Genomic DNA, 12,473 nt, shown 5'->3' on the forward strand with positions numbered 1-12,473 from the left:
CTCAGGCTGGGCCAGGGCTGGCACGGGGCGGACATCAGCAGTAAGTTCTGCATTGAAAGGGTGCTCAGGCCTTGGCAGGGGCTGCCCAGGGAGGTGGTGAAGTCTCAAGGGGACAAGGATCATTGGTGGCCTTGGCAGTGCTGAGGGCATGGCCAGACCTGATGGTCTCAGAGGGTTTCTCCAACCTCAGTGATTCCATGAGAAGGACACGAGCAGGAGCTGCAGGACAGATGCCCTGGCACAGCCTTGAACTCTCGAGATGACCAAAGCACAGGTTTTACACAAGTTGCAGTGACCCTGGAGGGGTCATTTGGGGACTCTTCCTTATCCTGCTGCTGGATTACAGGGAGAAGCTCACCAGGGCTATTTCAGCTTTAATAGTCCCCTGAAGCTGGGTGGAACACGCTGCAGGGGAGCTCTGCCCTCCACCCCTGCCTTTCTCCAGCAGGCAGCTCAAAGACCTGGGTTAAGCAACATTTTAGGAGAAAGGATCAGAGTACAGTCAGGGAACAGCTCTGGTCTCCTTTTAGTAGGAGAGATGATTATTCCAATTAATGCAGCTGCATTAATTGAACTCTCCTTCCAACTTGTTGCATTTCCCACCCAGCATCTGACAAGCCAGAAGATAAATAAATTGACATAAGATAATAAGGAAGAAGCCTTTTTTACAATCAGGGTGGTTGCCCAGAGAAGCTGTGGCTCCCCCATCCCTGGAAGTGTCCAAGGCCAGGCTGGACAAAGCCTGGAGCAAGCAAAGCCCCTCCTGGGCTGGAGGAAGGCACTGCCAGCAATCCAGGTGAGCTGCCTCATCCCCAGGTCCCAGCTCTCTTCAGGGAGTGCTTCCTGCAGAGAATTCCTTAAGGAGGGATGGACACACCAACACCCCAAGGGGTCCATTAGTCTCAATGCCCACTGCCCATGGTGTCGAGGGGCATCTCCCCAGGAATCTTTGCTCCAGGAACAGCAATTAACAAGCCAGTTACCTCTACTAAGTTTCTGGCCCAAATCCTGGTGGTGCCAAAAGGCATCCCACACTTCCAGGCTTCAATTTACCCACACTGGTATCATGCAGGGAACTATCTAAAGCAACAATTTCAGTGGGCAGAGTACGCAGGAACCAGGGAGAGGAGAGCCAAGGCCATGTCCACCCTTCAAGCCTTGTTTGTCGTGCAGAGTCCATCTCCATGGACTGATTCCATGATTTACAAGGCTTTGGATCCACAGCAGAACACCCCTCAGCGGGCAGCACTGCACCCAGCAGGTCTTCAGGGCGTGTACTCACCACCTGGCTGATGTCATATCCCCAGGGCAGGAAGAGAATCCCCGTGTTATACTTCTCCCAGTGGGAGAGGATGAAGGAAAACAAGACCACCCACAGCAGGAGGTAGAGGACGAAGACGCTGACGCCGGTGGAACCCCGGCCGAAGGTGGAGTACACGGTGACCACGAAGTACACGCAGGCCCAGCTGTCCAGGCCGTGGTCAAAGAGCTCTCCCAGGGGGGTGCTGGAGTTGGTCCGGCGTGCCTGCTTCCCATCAACGCCGTCTGGGGAGAGGGAAAGAAACATGGAGCTTTCCTGGACACTCCACACACAGCAATGGGCCAGGGAACAGTGGCTTTCTTTCCCCACCTCCATCCTCGATCAAGGAGTGGGCTTCCCACCCCCTGCTCCATGGGAGGCTGAAAAATGCAACAGCCTGATGAGATTATATTTATTTTCTTGTATTTCCTTTATATTCCTTAAAGCAGCTTCTTCCTGTGCCTAAGGGAGATCCAAGAGAGCTGGAGACGGACTGGGGACAAGGGCCTGGCAGGACAAGACAGGGGGATTGGCTTCAAACTGGAAAAGGGGAAATTTGGGTGGGATATTGGGAAGGAATTGTTCCCTGGGAGGGTGGGCAGGCCCTGGCACAGGGTGCCCAGAGCAGCTGGGGCTGCCCCTGGATCCCTGGCAGTGCCCAAGGCCAGGCTGGACATTGGGGCTGGAGCAGCCTGGGACGGTGGGAGGTGTCCCTGCCCATGGCAGGGGGGGGAACTAAAGGATTTTGCAGGTCCCTTCCCACCCAAGCCATTCTGGGATTCTCTGATTATTTAAAGCAGACCCAAGACAGAGTTTGACAGTTCATCTCAAAGTCAGTTCCAGTATCCTCCTTTCCCATCAGGTGCTCTGGGACAACTTCCTTCTCTCCACATTGCAAAGCAGCTCCCAGAAACTGCTCCTGGCAAGAGCACAGAATCAAACACTTCCCGTGGGCTCAGAGAGGGGACAACACAACCACAGCACGAGTGGGTGACCCCGATCCCCCAGGAAAACTCTTACCTAACGTGTAGGCCATGAAGTTGAGGAGCCCCACCACGATCCATACTCCATTTGGAACATGCTGGTGATCAGGAGCTGCAGGGATCAGACAGACCCGAGTCAGGACAGCTCAGGATGTGCTTCCAGAGGGTTTATTTTGGCCCACGAGGCACAGCCACAAGGACTCAAACACTGAATCTGGGATGTGAACTTTGCAGGACGTGATGGCAGGGCTGCCCCACAGCAGCTCATGAAACCAGGTCAGTGAGGACCTTCCCTTCCAGGATATATTTGTCCTTTGCCCCCAGCTCTCCAAAATCATGGGATCTGAGAACTGGGGCCAGTTCTGTGGTGCCACTGCAGGCCATGGAAGTGTGTGCAGAGGACACTCCTCAGTCACCTGCTCACAGAGCATCAAGTGGAGCCTCTCTGATGTGGCAACTCCCTGCCCCCGCAGGAACATGCCAGGATTCCCCGCCCAGTCTCCAGTCCCATCCTGCCAATGGAAAACGAGCTCTTCCTTAATAGCACCTCCACCTCCTCCAGCAGGGCTCTGGCAGGGAGCCTGGGGAGCAGCTGGCTGCAATCAGGGAGCCCAAAGGGGCACTGGAGAAGGGCAGGAAGAGGCACGGATCGCTGGCAGCAGGAGGGCACAGGGAGGTCTCCTGGGGGAACAATGATCCCGTGAAATGCCACCTCCTGTTTCCTCAGGGCAGCAGGATGGTGCCTTTCCAGCAGCAAAGGGAGGGAGGGAAGGAGGGAGGGCATCATGTCTGCAAAGCCATCCAAGGAGGAGGGAAGGCACAAAACTCTGGAGGCCTTAGCAGCACCAGGAAAAGTTATTTCCAAGCAGGACATGCAAAACATGTATGTGAAAGGGTCCCAAGCCATGAGCTTCTCCATCCTTCCAAAGCCAATTTTTGAGAGGCTGGGAGAGTTGGGGATGTGCAGCCTGGAGAAGAGCAGGCTCCAGGGACACCTCACAGCCCCTCCCAGTGCCTAAAGGGGCTCCAGGAGAGTTGCAGAGGGACTGGGGACAAGGCATGGAGGGACAGGACACAGGGAATGGCTTCCCAGTGCCAGAGGGCAGGGCTGGATGGGATATGGGGAAGGAATTGTTCCCTGGGAGGGTGGGCAGGCCCTGGCACAGGGTGCCCAGAGCAGCTGGGGCTGCCCCTGGATCCCTGGCAGTGCCCAAGGCCAGGCTGGACATTGGGGCTGGGAGCAGCCTGGGACAGTGGGAGGTGTCCCCGCCCATGGCAGGGGTGGCACTGGATGGGCTCTGAGGTCCCTTCCCAACCCAAACCATTCTGGGATTCCACGAGTCTGGGTGTCTGATGTCCTGGGGGTTTTCACCTTGAGCTACTGAGAGCTTTTCTTCCCATGGCTCATGGACTGTAACAGCCCAAATCCTGGCCAACAGCCACGGATGCCACCTGAGCCTTCAACAACCAAAACCACTACAACTCATCTACCAATAAAGGCAATCCCAAGAAACCAGGATTTTTCCCATGTACTTGTGTTTTGATGATGGGCCCAGTTTAGAAGAACTATGGAACTCTCCTGAGCAACCTAAACCAGACCTGGCAGGGTCTAAGGGAGAGAAAAACAAGGAGAAGAAGTTCCTGAAAATTATCACACTGCATTAATCCTTTCCCTGGGACTCCTCCATGTGCAAAGGGACACAACTGAACCATTGGATTCACAGAGAGATGAACATGGAGACTGTTGGAAAGTTTAAAGCTGTGAATGGTGAAGCTCAGAAGGAGGATTTGGCCTCGTTAGTCTGATGTGGTGGTGGTTTTGCCAAGAGGGGAATGAGCTGAGATGTGAAAAACAAGGCTCTACCTCCTGATTTCAGGGAAGCAGCATTTCCTAACATTTTCCTGTTAGATTTTCAAACAAGGGCACTGGGTTGTTTGCTCTGCAGGCAGAGCCAATTCCTATCCAAGATTCCAGATCTTCCCTCCTCCCTCTCTCACCTGCTGCCAGCCAGGAGAACGTTCCCCTGGCAGCCGGAGGGAAGGTGTCACACCCAGACAAGTCCTTCTCACAAAACCCAGCGAGTTCAATCCCCTCCTCTGTCCCAGTCACTTTGGGAAGGCCCAGACCCAGAGGCCTCACCAAGGAGCACTGGAATTCCCAGCAGAGGAGGTGACAGATTGCCCATCTGACGAGGAACATGCAGCCTTACCAGAAGCATAAAAGTCAGGGTCGAAGTACGCCATGAGGAAGAAGTTGAAGACAAGCAGCAGGAAGCCAGAAAACGTTATCAAATTTGGGGCCAGCCAGGTAGGGAAGATCTATGGGAAAGCAGCAAAAGAACAGATGAACTCATTAAAACATGGACTGAGGAGCAGGAGCTGCTCCAGCCACAGCTGCACCGCCTGGGTGTTAGACAACACTGCCAGGAGCAGCTGGAGCGTACCGGGGCAGCAGGAAGCGCTGGGCTGGGGTGCAGGGATTCGGGGCAGGCTGCAGGCAGCCCCTCACTCATTAGTGGCACCACAAAGGAAGCAGCTGATGGCGTTACAGAGGTGACCTGGGCTGTGCTGTCCCCGCTCGGGGCGGGACAGGGACTCACCTTCACGATGGCATTCCAGAAGGGATGCATGACATACAGGGACAAGGGGTTGCTGTCCACGGCGCTGTACTGGGAAAGGGAAACAAAAGGCAACAGTTAGGGCTCCAGCAACTCCCAGAAAAAGCCAGAGATCTGGAACCTTCTGAGCCCGATCCTGTGTGGAACCCCCATGGGACCCTAACCCTAACCCAATCCTCCACCCTTTGGAAATGCCAACTCCAGCTCTCCCAGTGGACACAGGCAAGGAGCAAGATGCTGATCCTTCCAACTGCTCTGCCCCACCTGAATGAGGAGAAATGCTGTGGGTCCTACCCCCCAATAATGCCTTCTGTCACCTGCTCTGCTGTGACCCCTTTTGTTCCCTTGCTGGTCCCAATCTCCATTCCCACTTCCAGCAGTGGGACTGGGAGTCCCTTGAGCAGGATGGATCTCAGAGGGCTCCTCTCCACTGAGGACCTGAGATTTCACCAGAGGCAGCCTAGAGAATGGGGAGGGAGAGCTCTTACCCCTCATCCCACCACTTTTACAACATTCGAGGTGCTCAGGGTGTGTTTGTGCTGGGGCAAATAAAAATAGAAATAAAAATCAAAGATCTAGACAAGGCATGAAACAACTTCCAGCTAGAAAGTTAAAATTTGACATAATTTGGCTCTCAAGAGCAGCATGAGCTGTTATCTGCTCTCACAGCCCTTTCCAAGCACAGACTACCCTGGCTAAAGTCCTCTTCCCCCAGGAACACTTTGATAAGAATCCCAAGAACAATTCCATAGGCTACAGAACTCCTGGGCTCACACACTCGGCGCTGGGCTGGGCAGAGCCTGCTGCCCACCCACGTGCGTGGGACAACACCCCCAGCTCAGCCATCTGCCCCAGTCCAATCCCAACCACTGAATCCCAGAGTGGTTTGTGTGGGAAGGGACCTTCCAAAAACTCCAGTGCCACCCACTGCCATGGGCAGGGACACCTCCCACTGTCCCAGGCTGCTCCAAACCCCAGTGTCCAGCCTGGCCTTGGGCACTGCCAGGGATCCAGGGGCAGCCCCCGCTGCTCTGGGCATTCTGTAAGGTGGGAGAAATGTGAGTTTAATTGGTGCCAACGTCCTTGCATGACAAAATCCTGATAATTGTAATAGTTACCGGTGGCCCATGCTGATGTTAGCTGTACTGACTTTATCTCCACCAGATAGTTGGCTTACTGAGTGAATCACAGATGTCATTGTGCATCTTTGTTCATGAGAATGAGAAGAAATTGGTGTGAGTGCTTTCCAGCCTGGCTCCAGAGCAGAGGAGCTCCAGCCCTGGGAGCAGCTCCGGGGCCGCCTCAGGACTTGTTCCAACAGATCCCAAATTGGGTGGTAAAATGAAACCCCTCAGCAAAGAGCACCCCCAGGTCCTCTGCCACCCCATGGCCTTGAACCAGCCCATCACTGCACCCATGGGTTGCTCCAAACTGTTCCTCTCCTTGTCTGCACACCCCACTCTTCCCTGGAAGCAGAGAAGTGGTGGGAAAGGGCAAAGCAACACGCCCAAGACAGGCACCAGGACCAAGAAGGGGCACCAGCTCTCACCAGGGCCCCATCTTACAGCATTTGGCCCCACCTGGGTGAATCCCATCCTTGGCAAGGATTTCTGTATCCACTCCCAGCCCTTCCCTGCCCTCCCTGCACAGGCTCAGTTCATCTCCCTGGGATTCAGCCTCAGACGCTGTGTCCTCACACCAGCAAAGCCACAGGAGCTGCAGAGGAAGCAGCAACAAACCCCGAAGCTGTACGGAGGCGACGTCTAAGTCGCGAGGAATTTCCATCTCAGCTTAATGCAATTTTGGGGGGCAGAATTCCAAATGCTTTACAAGATAATAGGATTTGAAGCACCAGTTAGGGGAGGAGGAGAGACTGGTTTAATCTCATTATCCCCAAAACAGCCTGGAACAAGAAAACAGATGCAAGGCTTGGAGTGAGGCAGGGGAAGCGCTCCGGAGCCTCTGTGCCCATGCTTGGAAGGTATCTCAGGGAAGCTTCACCAGGCTCATGGCTCGGGAAGTTTTCCTCTCTCCCTGCAAAGACTGGGGATAATAGTCAATAAACAGCTTTTCCCCACGGCCACACATTTCCAGCTTGCTTGCAGAACTCAAAGACCTGGAAAGAGCCATTTCTTGGAGAAAGGGCAGCTGCTCTGCAGAGGCTTGCTGATACAACCATGGAATCATGGAATATCCTGGGTTGGAAGGGACCCACAGGGATCATGGAGTCCAACTCCTGTCCCTGCAGAGACCCCCAACATTCCCACCCTGGGCATCCCTGGGAGTGGTGTCCAAATGCTCCCAGAGCTCTGGCAGCCTTGGAGTCATGCCCATTCCCTGGGGAGCCTGGGCACGGCCTTTTCCTGATATCCATCCCAAATCCCCCTGATTCAGCTCCAGCCGTTCCCTGGGGTCCTGTCCCTGTCACAGAGAGCAGGGATCAGAGCTGCTCCTCAGGAGGAAGCTGTTGACATCCATGAGGTCTCCCCTCAGTCTCTTCTCCAGCTGAACAAGCCAAGTGCCCTCAGCTGCTCCTGGCCCCTCCAGACCGTTCCCCATGTCTGTGGCCCTTCAGGTGCTCTCCCACAGCTTTAGATCCTTCCTATGCCCCCCAGCTCCTGCCAGGCTCCAGCCAGGACACTTCTTCGTGTGCTGAGCAAGGCTGGTGATGCTGTGCCCACTCTGGGGACACCCTGGGGCACAGGGACAGAACCAGGGCTGCCTCTGGTGCCAGGCTGGCTGCCGCCCTTGGTGACAGCACTCTGGACAGCCAGGACATGGCTGCCTGCCCAGGACAGCTGCTCCCAGAATACCAATGAGTTGCCAGGCATCTTCAGGGACAGATCCCAAGAGCATCTTGGCCATGCCCAGCCTCCCCCAGCTGCTTTTCCTTGTCGGGGTCTTGCCTACAAACATTACTAAAGTTGCCCCTTCCACCTCTTCACCTGTGAGGCCCCAAACCCAGCAGTTTGAGCTTGGCACTGGCTCCATCATTCCGTCACCTCATCCTCACTGGAACTTAGTGTCACCTTCCGCATTTTGGATCTCCACACACTGGTCTAGTGACTCACATCCTTCCATGTGTTGTTCTTCTATCACGACCAATGATTCCCACCAGCCTGGACTCTGGATTTCTGCCCCCTTTTCAGGGAAAGAAGGTGAAAGGAAAAGAAGCGCCCAGAAGGAATTTCACACACCCCAGAGACTCCTTCCCAAAGCAGCCAGGCATTTGTAAAGGGCCCTGCTCTAAAATAGCTCCACGTTTGCAGACACAGCTTCTCTTCCCTGCTGCAGGGAGGAGCCAATCCAGCCCAGACAGCTCCTTCGGGATTGGGGTCAGAACTCCTTACGGAAAGAACAAAACCAGCAGCAACAATCTTATCACTGGCACCACTTAGGAGCCTCCTGTCCATGCCAGGATGGCTCCAGGGAGCCACAGGCACCCCAAAAGCCGGGGACAGGCCCGGTGGCTGCGGTGCCATCGCAGACGAGCTGGCTGGCGTTGTTATGGGATTTACAGACACAAATGGCTTGTACGGCTTCAATCCAACATTAATCGTGCAACCGGGACACCTCTGGGAGATCAAATTATGTGTCCAAAGAGGAAAAAAATACAGACTTATAGCCCAGATTCTACTAATGGCCTTCCTGTCCTGGAAAAAACAATTCTGCATTGAAGTAATCTGGTTACTCGAAGCCAGAGGCAGGCCAAGCACTGCCATAGAATCCTGGAATATCCTGAGTTGGGAGGGACCCACATGGGTCATCAAGTCCAGCTCGTGGCGCTGCAGAGGACATGCCTGGTGTGATTCACACTATCACCACTGTCTGGTGTTGGCGTGTGACACACCCAGGTGGGCTGGGGCAGCACAGCTGCTGGCGCCTGTGCTGGGGACAGCAAACAAAGATGGATTTGCACATCCCGTCTTGCTCACGGGTGCTCCAGGCAGGATCAGGGCACTCGGCAGAGCAGCTCCAGCAAGACCACGAGGCTGCTCCCTATAAATCTCCTTAAATACAAAGAAGGCACAAGGCCAAAAACCTTCTCCCCTCAGGCTCAAGATAAGCCAGGAGGCAGAAAATTCAACCAACCCCAGCAAATGGAAGCGAGCAGAGCCGTGCCAGGAAAAACAAGGCACGTTTGCCCTATGCCCACCGTGGGCTGATGTGTGAGGAGTCACCTTGCCCTTTAATGGTACTGATTAACTCGAGTCCTGTTTGTCTTTTCCGAGGCCACTTCTCAGCTGGCACTGGAATGGAGCATGTTGGCAGTGGGGAGCTGCACCCACCACACGAGCCCATGGATTTGGCTCCCACCAGGAAGCTGCAGGAAGGATGTGGATGTCCCAGCTGCAGCTTCAGTCTGTCCCTGCTCCTGCCTGGGTTTCACTGTGCAGGTTTTAGACAGCAATGAAAGATGCTCCAAAACGCAGCATAAAGTCACAGAATCACTGAGGTTGGAAAAGTCCTCTCCGAACATCGAGTCCAACCACCCTCCAGCACTGCCAGGGCCACCACTGCCCCGTGTCCCCAAGTGCCACATCCACGGGCTTTTAAATCCCTCCAGGGATGGAGACTCCACCCCTGCCCCGGGCAGCCTGTGCCATGAAGGCCCTTTCCATGAAGGGATTGTTGTCAAAATCTGACCTGAGCCTGCCCTGGCCCAGCCTGAGGCCGTTCCCTCTCCTCCTGTCCCTGTTCCCTGCCAGCAGAGCCCGACCCCCCCGGCGGCCCCCTCCTGTCAGGGACTTGTGCAGAGCCACAAGGTCCCCCCGGAGCCTCCTTTGCTCCAGCCTGAGCCCCTTTCCCAGCTCCCTCAGCCGCTCCTGCTGCTCCAGCCCCTTCCCAGCTCCGTTCCCTGCCCTGGACACGCTCCAGCCCCTCCAGGTCTCTCTTGGTGGGAGGAGCCCAGGACTGAACACCTGTAGTGTCCCAGCAAGGCCAGAGCCCCCCTCCTCGATAAGGAACCGCCACACTGAGCAGAAGCTTCCCTCCTGCTCCCCAGTCCCCACAGCACTTAATAATTCATTGGGAAAACCACATTCCTGCCCTGCCAACACTGATATTCACAGCCTTGGTTCTCAGAGGCATCAGCTGGAAGATTCATGGAATCCCAGATAGCCTTGGATTGAATGGACCTTAAAGCTCACCCAGTGCCACCCACTGCCATGGGCAGGGACACCTTCCACTATCCCAGGTCGCTCCAAGCCCTGTCCAACCTGGCCTGGAACACTTCCAGGGAGGAACCAGCCACAGCTTCTCTGGGCACCCTGAGCCAGGGCCTCCCCAGCCTCACAGGGAAGAATCCAGTGCAGTCTCTCTCTTCAGCACACACAGCGGGCTGTGGCTCTGTCCCAGCACTGGAATCACCCCGTGGTGGGACGGAGCTGGGAGATGGCCCCACCACCCTGGTGCTGAGTCCTGACCCCATCCCACTGTTGTGGTGGTACAGGGGAAATAACTTCCCCATGGATACATAACGTGGAGCAACACTTGATGTTGATGGCAGGCTTTGGCGAGCAGCCTGCCAATTCCAGCTGCATCCAGGAGCTCTCTCTGTTTGGGAGCATCAAATATCCACGAATATGGGTCACACCCGCTTCTGCTACAGTGTGAGGTGATGAGCTGCACAGGGGTGCCCAGATGGTGAGCTCAGGGCTGGGAATGACAAGCCTTCAGGGATGCAGTTAGGAAAGGATCAGTCAGCAGTGAACCTCTGGAGTGGCAATCGAGGGATCAGAGCAGTGACTCCAGGGAGGGGGGAGAAAAGGCAGAATCAAAAATGCAGGAACAAGAAACTTTTTACAATAACACTGGGATAGCCAGAAGAATTTCCTATGTTGCCAGAGCTGGTCTGGGCTTTAAAAAATAAGGGGGATGTATTTGAGAGGGAGATCAGACCAGCTCTGTGTGCCCAAGGAGAACAGGAGGGACCAGGAGAGCATGGCAGCAACAGCAGAGAAGGCAGCAGTCTCTCGCCACCCTCACACTTCCACATCCCTGTGTTCTCCCCAAGGGCATATCCCAGAATCTGCTTCCTGCAGGGTCAGTGAGCTGCTCTGGCACCTCCAGATTGGGATTCCCCTCAGAGAGGCCATGAGCCTCTGGGGAGATCAAACACTGGCAAGACCTCAGCCCCTCTGGAGAACTGGGTTTGATCCCAACCCGCCAACCAGGAGAATAGGATGGGGAAATGGTCTTAAGATGAAGGAGAGTGGGTTTAGATTAGATTTTAGGAAGGAATTCCTCCCTGTGAGGGTGGTGAGGCCTTGGCACAGGGTGCCCAGAGAAGCTGTGGCTGCCCCTGGATCCCTGGAAGTGTCCGAGGTCAGCTTGAACGGGGCTTGGAGCAGCCTGAGACAGTGGAAGGTGTCCTGGCCCCTGGCAGGGGGTTTGAATTAAATGATCTTTAAGTCACTTCCCATCTAAACCAGTCTGGGATTCTGTGATAATGCACAAGTCAGTGCAAGAGAAGAGAATTTCTTACAATCCCTAGAAAAAGAAATTGAACTTTTCCATTCAAGGAAGCCACAAGCCCACACACAGCAGAAAGTAATTCCAGGTAAAGCAAGGCACTGCAGGAAAAGAGGGGCAACACCACCCCCAAGTTTTGACAGAGCCTTTGTGAAGGGCACAAATAAAACTTTTTTTTCCAAAGCACATTTCTGCCTCTCTGTCATCCCACCTCTCCACAAAGACGAAATTCACAATTAACAGGAAAAAACCCACACTGACATCCAGCCTTGTGCAAGATGTGAAGCAGAGCAAGTCAGGTCACTGCCACAAACCCTTGTATCGTGGCCACTTCTGGAGCCAGCGACGGGAAGTGAGACTTGAATTTCCACAATGCACTCCCAGTTCTGTTCCAAGCCCTCCAGACAGCCAAAGACTTGCTGTTAATCAGCAATGAGTAACTTTTGTGATGGAATTCCCTGTAGCCAAGACTCAACAGACTCCAATAAACATTGCAGCAAACTTTCAGTGCAATTAAAGAGCCCCAAGATGGGCTGACAAGCAGCCCATGCTGTTTTAAGTGATGGCTCTGCACACCTTGAAACACTCAAGGCACGAGCTGGGACCCAGCTCTGCTTTGCATGCCAAGGAGAGAGGTTCTTCCAGCACGTGGAAAAGGCTCACACAGCCAAAGGCACCAGCAGGCTCAGCAGTCACCACCTCAACTACTCCTTCCTCTCCACAGGCCTGTGGCTGCTCACCCTGGCACCTGACCCCACACTGACAGCTGGGATTGGGAATGCAGCTCCACCGTGCTCACATCCATGAGAAAAGCACCTGCTTTTAGCAGATGTCCCCAGCCACCAGCTGGGAACAGCAACCTCCAGCTTCAGGTAGGCCCAAGGATGCAGGGTGTGTGCAGCAGGCAGATGGGCACAGCAGGAGTTGTGTCCTTCACCTGCACCACAAGGAAAGAGCCCAGAGGGCTCCTGCTGTGGGATAGGACAAGGAATCCAGGAAGATGGACAGGACCTGGCTGTGTGTGCTGACACCTGGAAACCCCCCAGTCCTGGGCCAATCCCCCAGCGTGGGCAGCAGGGGAGGGGGGATTCTGCCCCT

The 12,473-nt window shown here is 54.9% G+C and overlaps 1 protein-coding gene across 2 annotated transcripts in view; it reads right to left on the minus strand.

The window, feature by feature from the left end:
* Positions 1 to 4,986, minus strand: part of EPT1 (ethanolaminephosphotransferase 1) — an 11,138-nt gene extending 6,152 nt beyond the window's left edge. For both annotated transcript variants that reach the window (XM_017743476.1, XM_008642622.2), the window contains exons 1-4: positions 4,884 to 4,986; positions 4,494 to 4,602; positions 2,321 to 2,395; positions 1,283 to 1,545 (exon numbers count right to left, since the gene is read on the minus strand). In XM_017743476.1, coding sequence (XP_017598965.1) covers positions 1,283 to 1,545; positions 2,321 to 2,395; positions 4,494 to 4,602; positions 4,884 to 4,913 — 477 coding nt within the window. In that variant the 5' untranslated portion in view covers positions 4,914 to 4,986. The remainder of the gene's footprint in view (positions 1 to 1,282; positions 1,546 to 2,320; positions 2,396 to 4,493; positions 4,603 to 4,883) is intronic.
* Between the last annotated feature and the right edge of the window lie 7,487 nt (positions 4,987 to 12,473).

Source organism: Corvus brachyrhynchos, unplaced genomic scaffold (assembly GCF_000691975.1).
Source record: "Corvus brachyrhynchos isolate BGI_N302 unplaced genomic scaffold, ASM69197v1 scaffold211, whole genome shotgun sequence".
NCBI lineage: Eukaryota > Metazoa > Chordata > Aves > Passeriformes > Corvidae > Corvus > Corvus brachyrhynchos.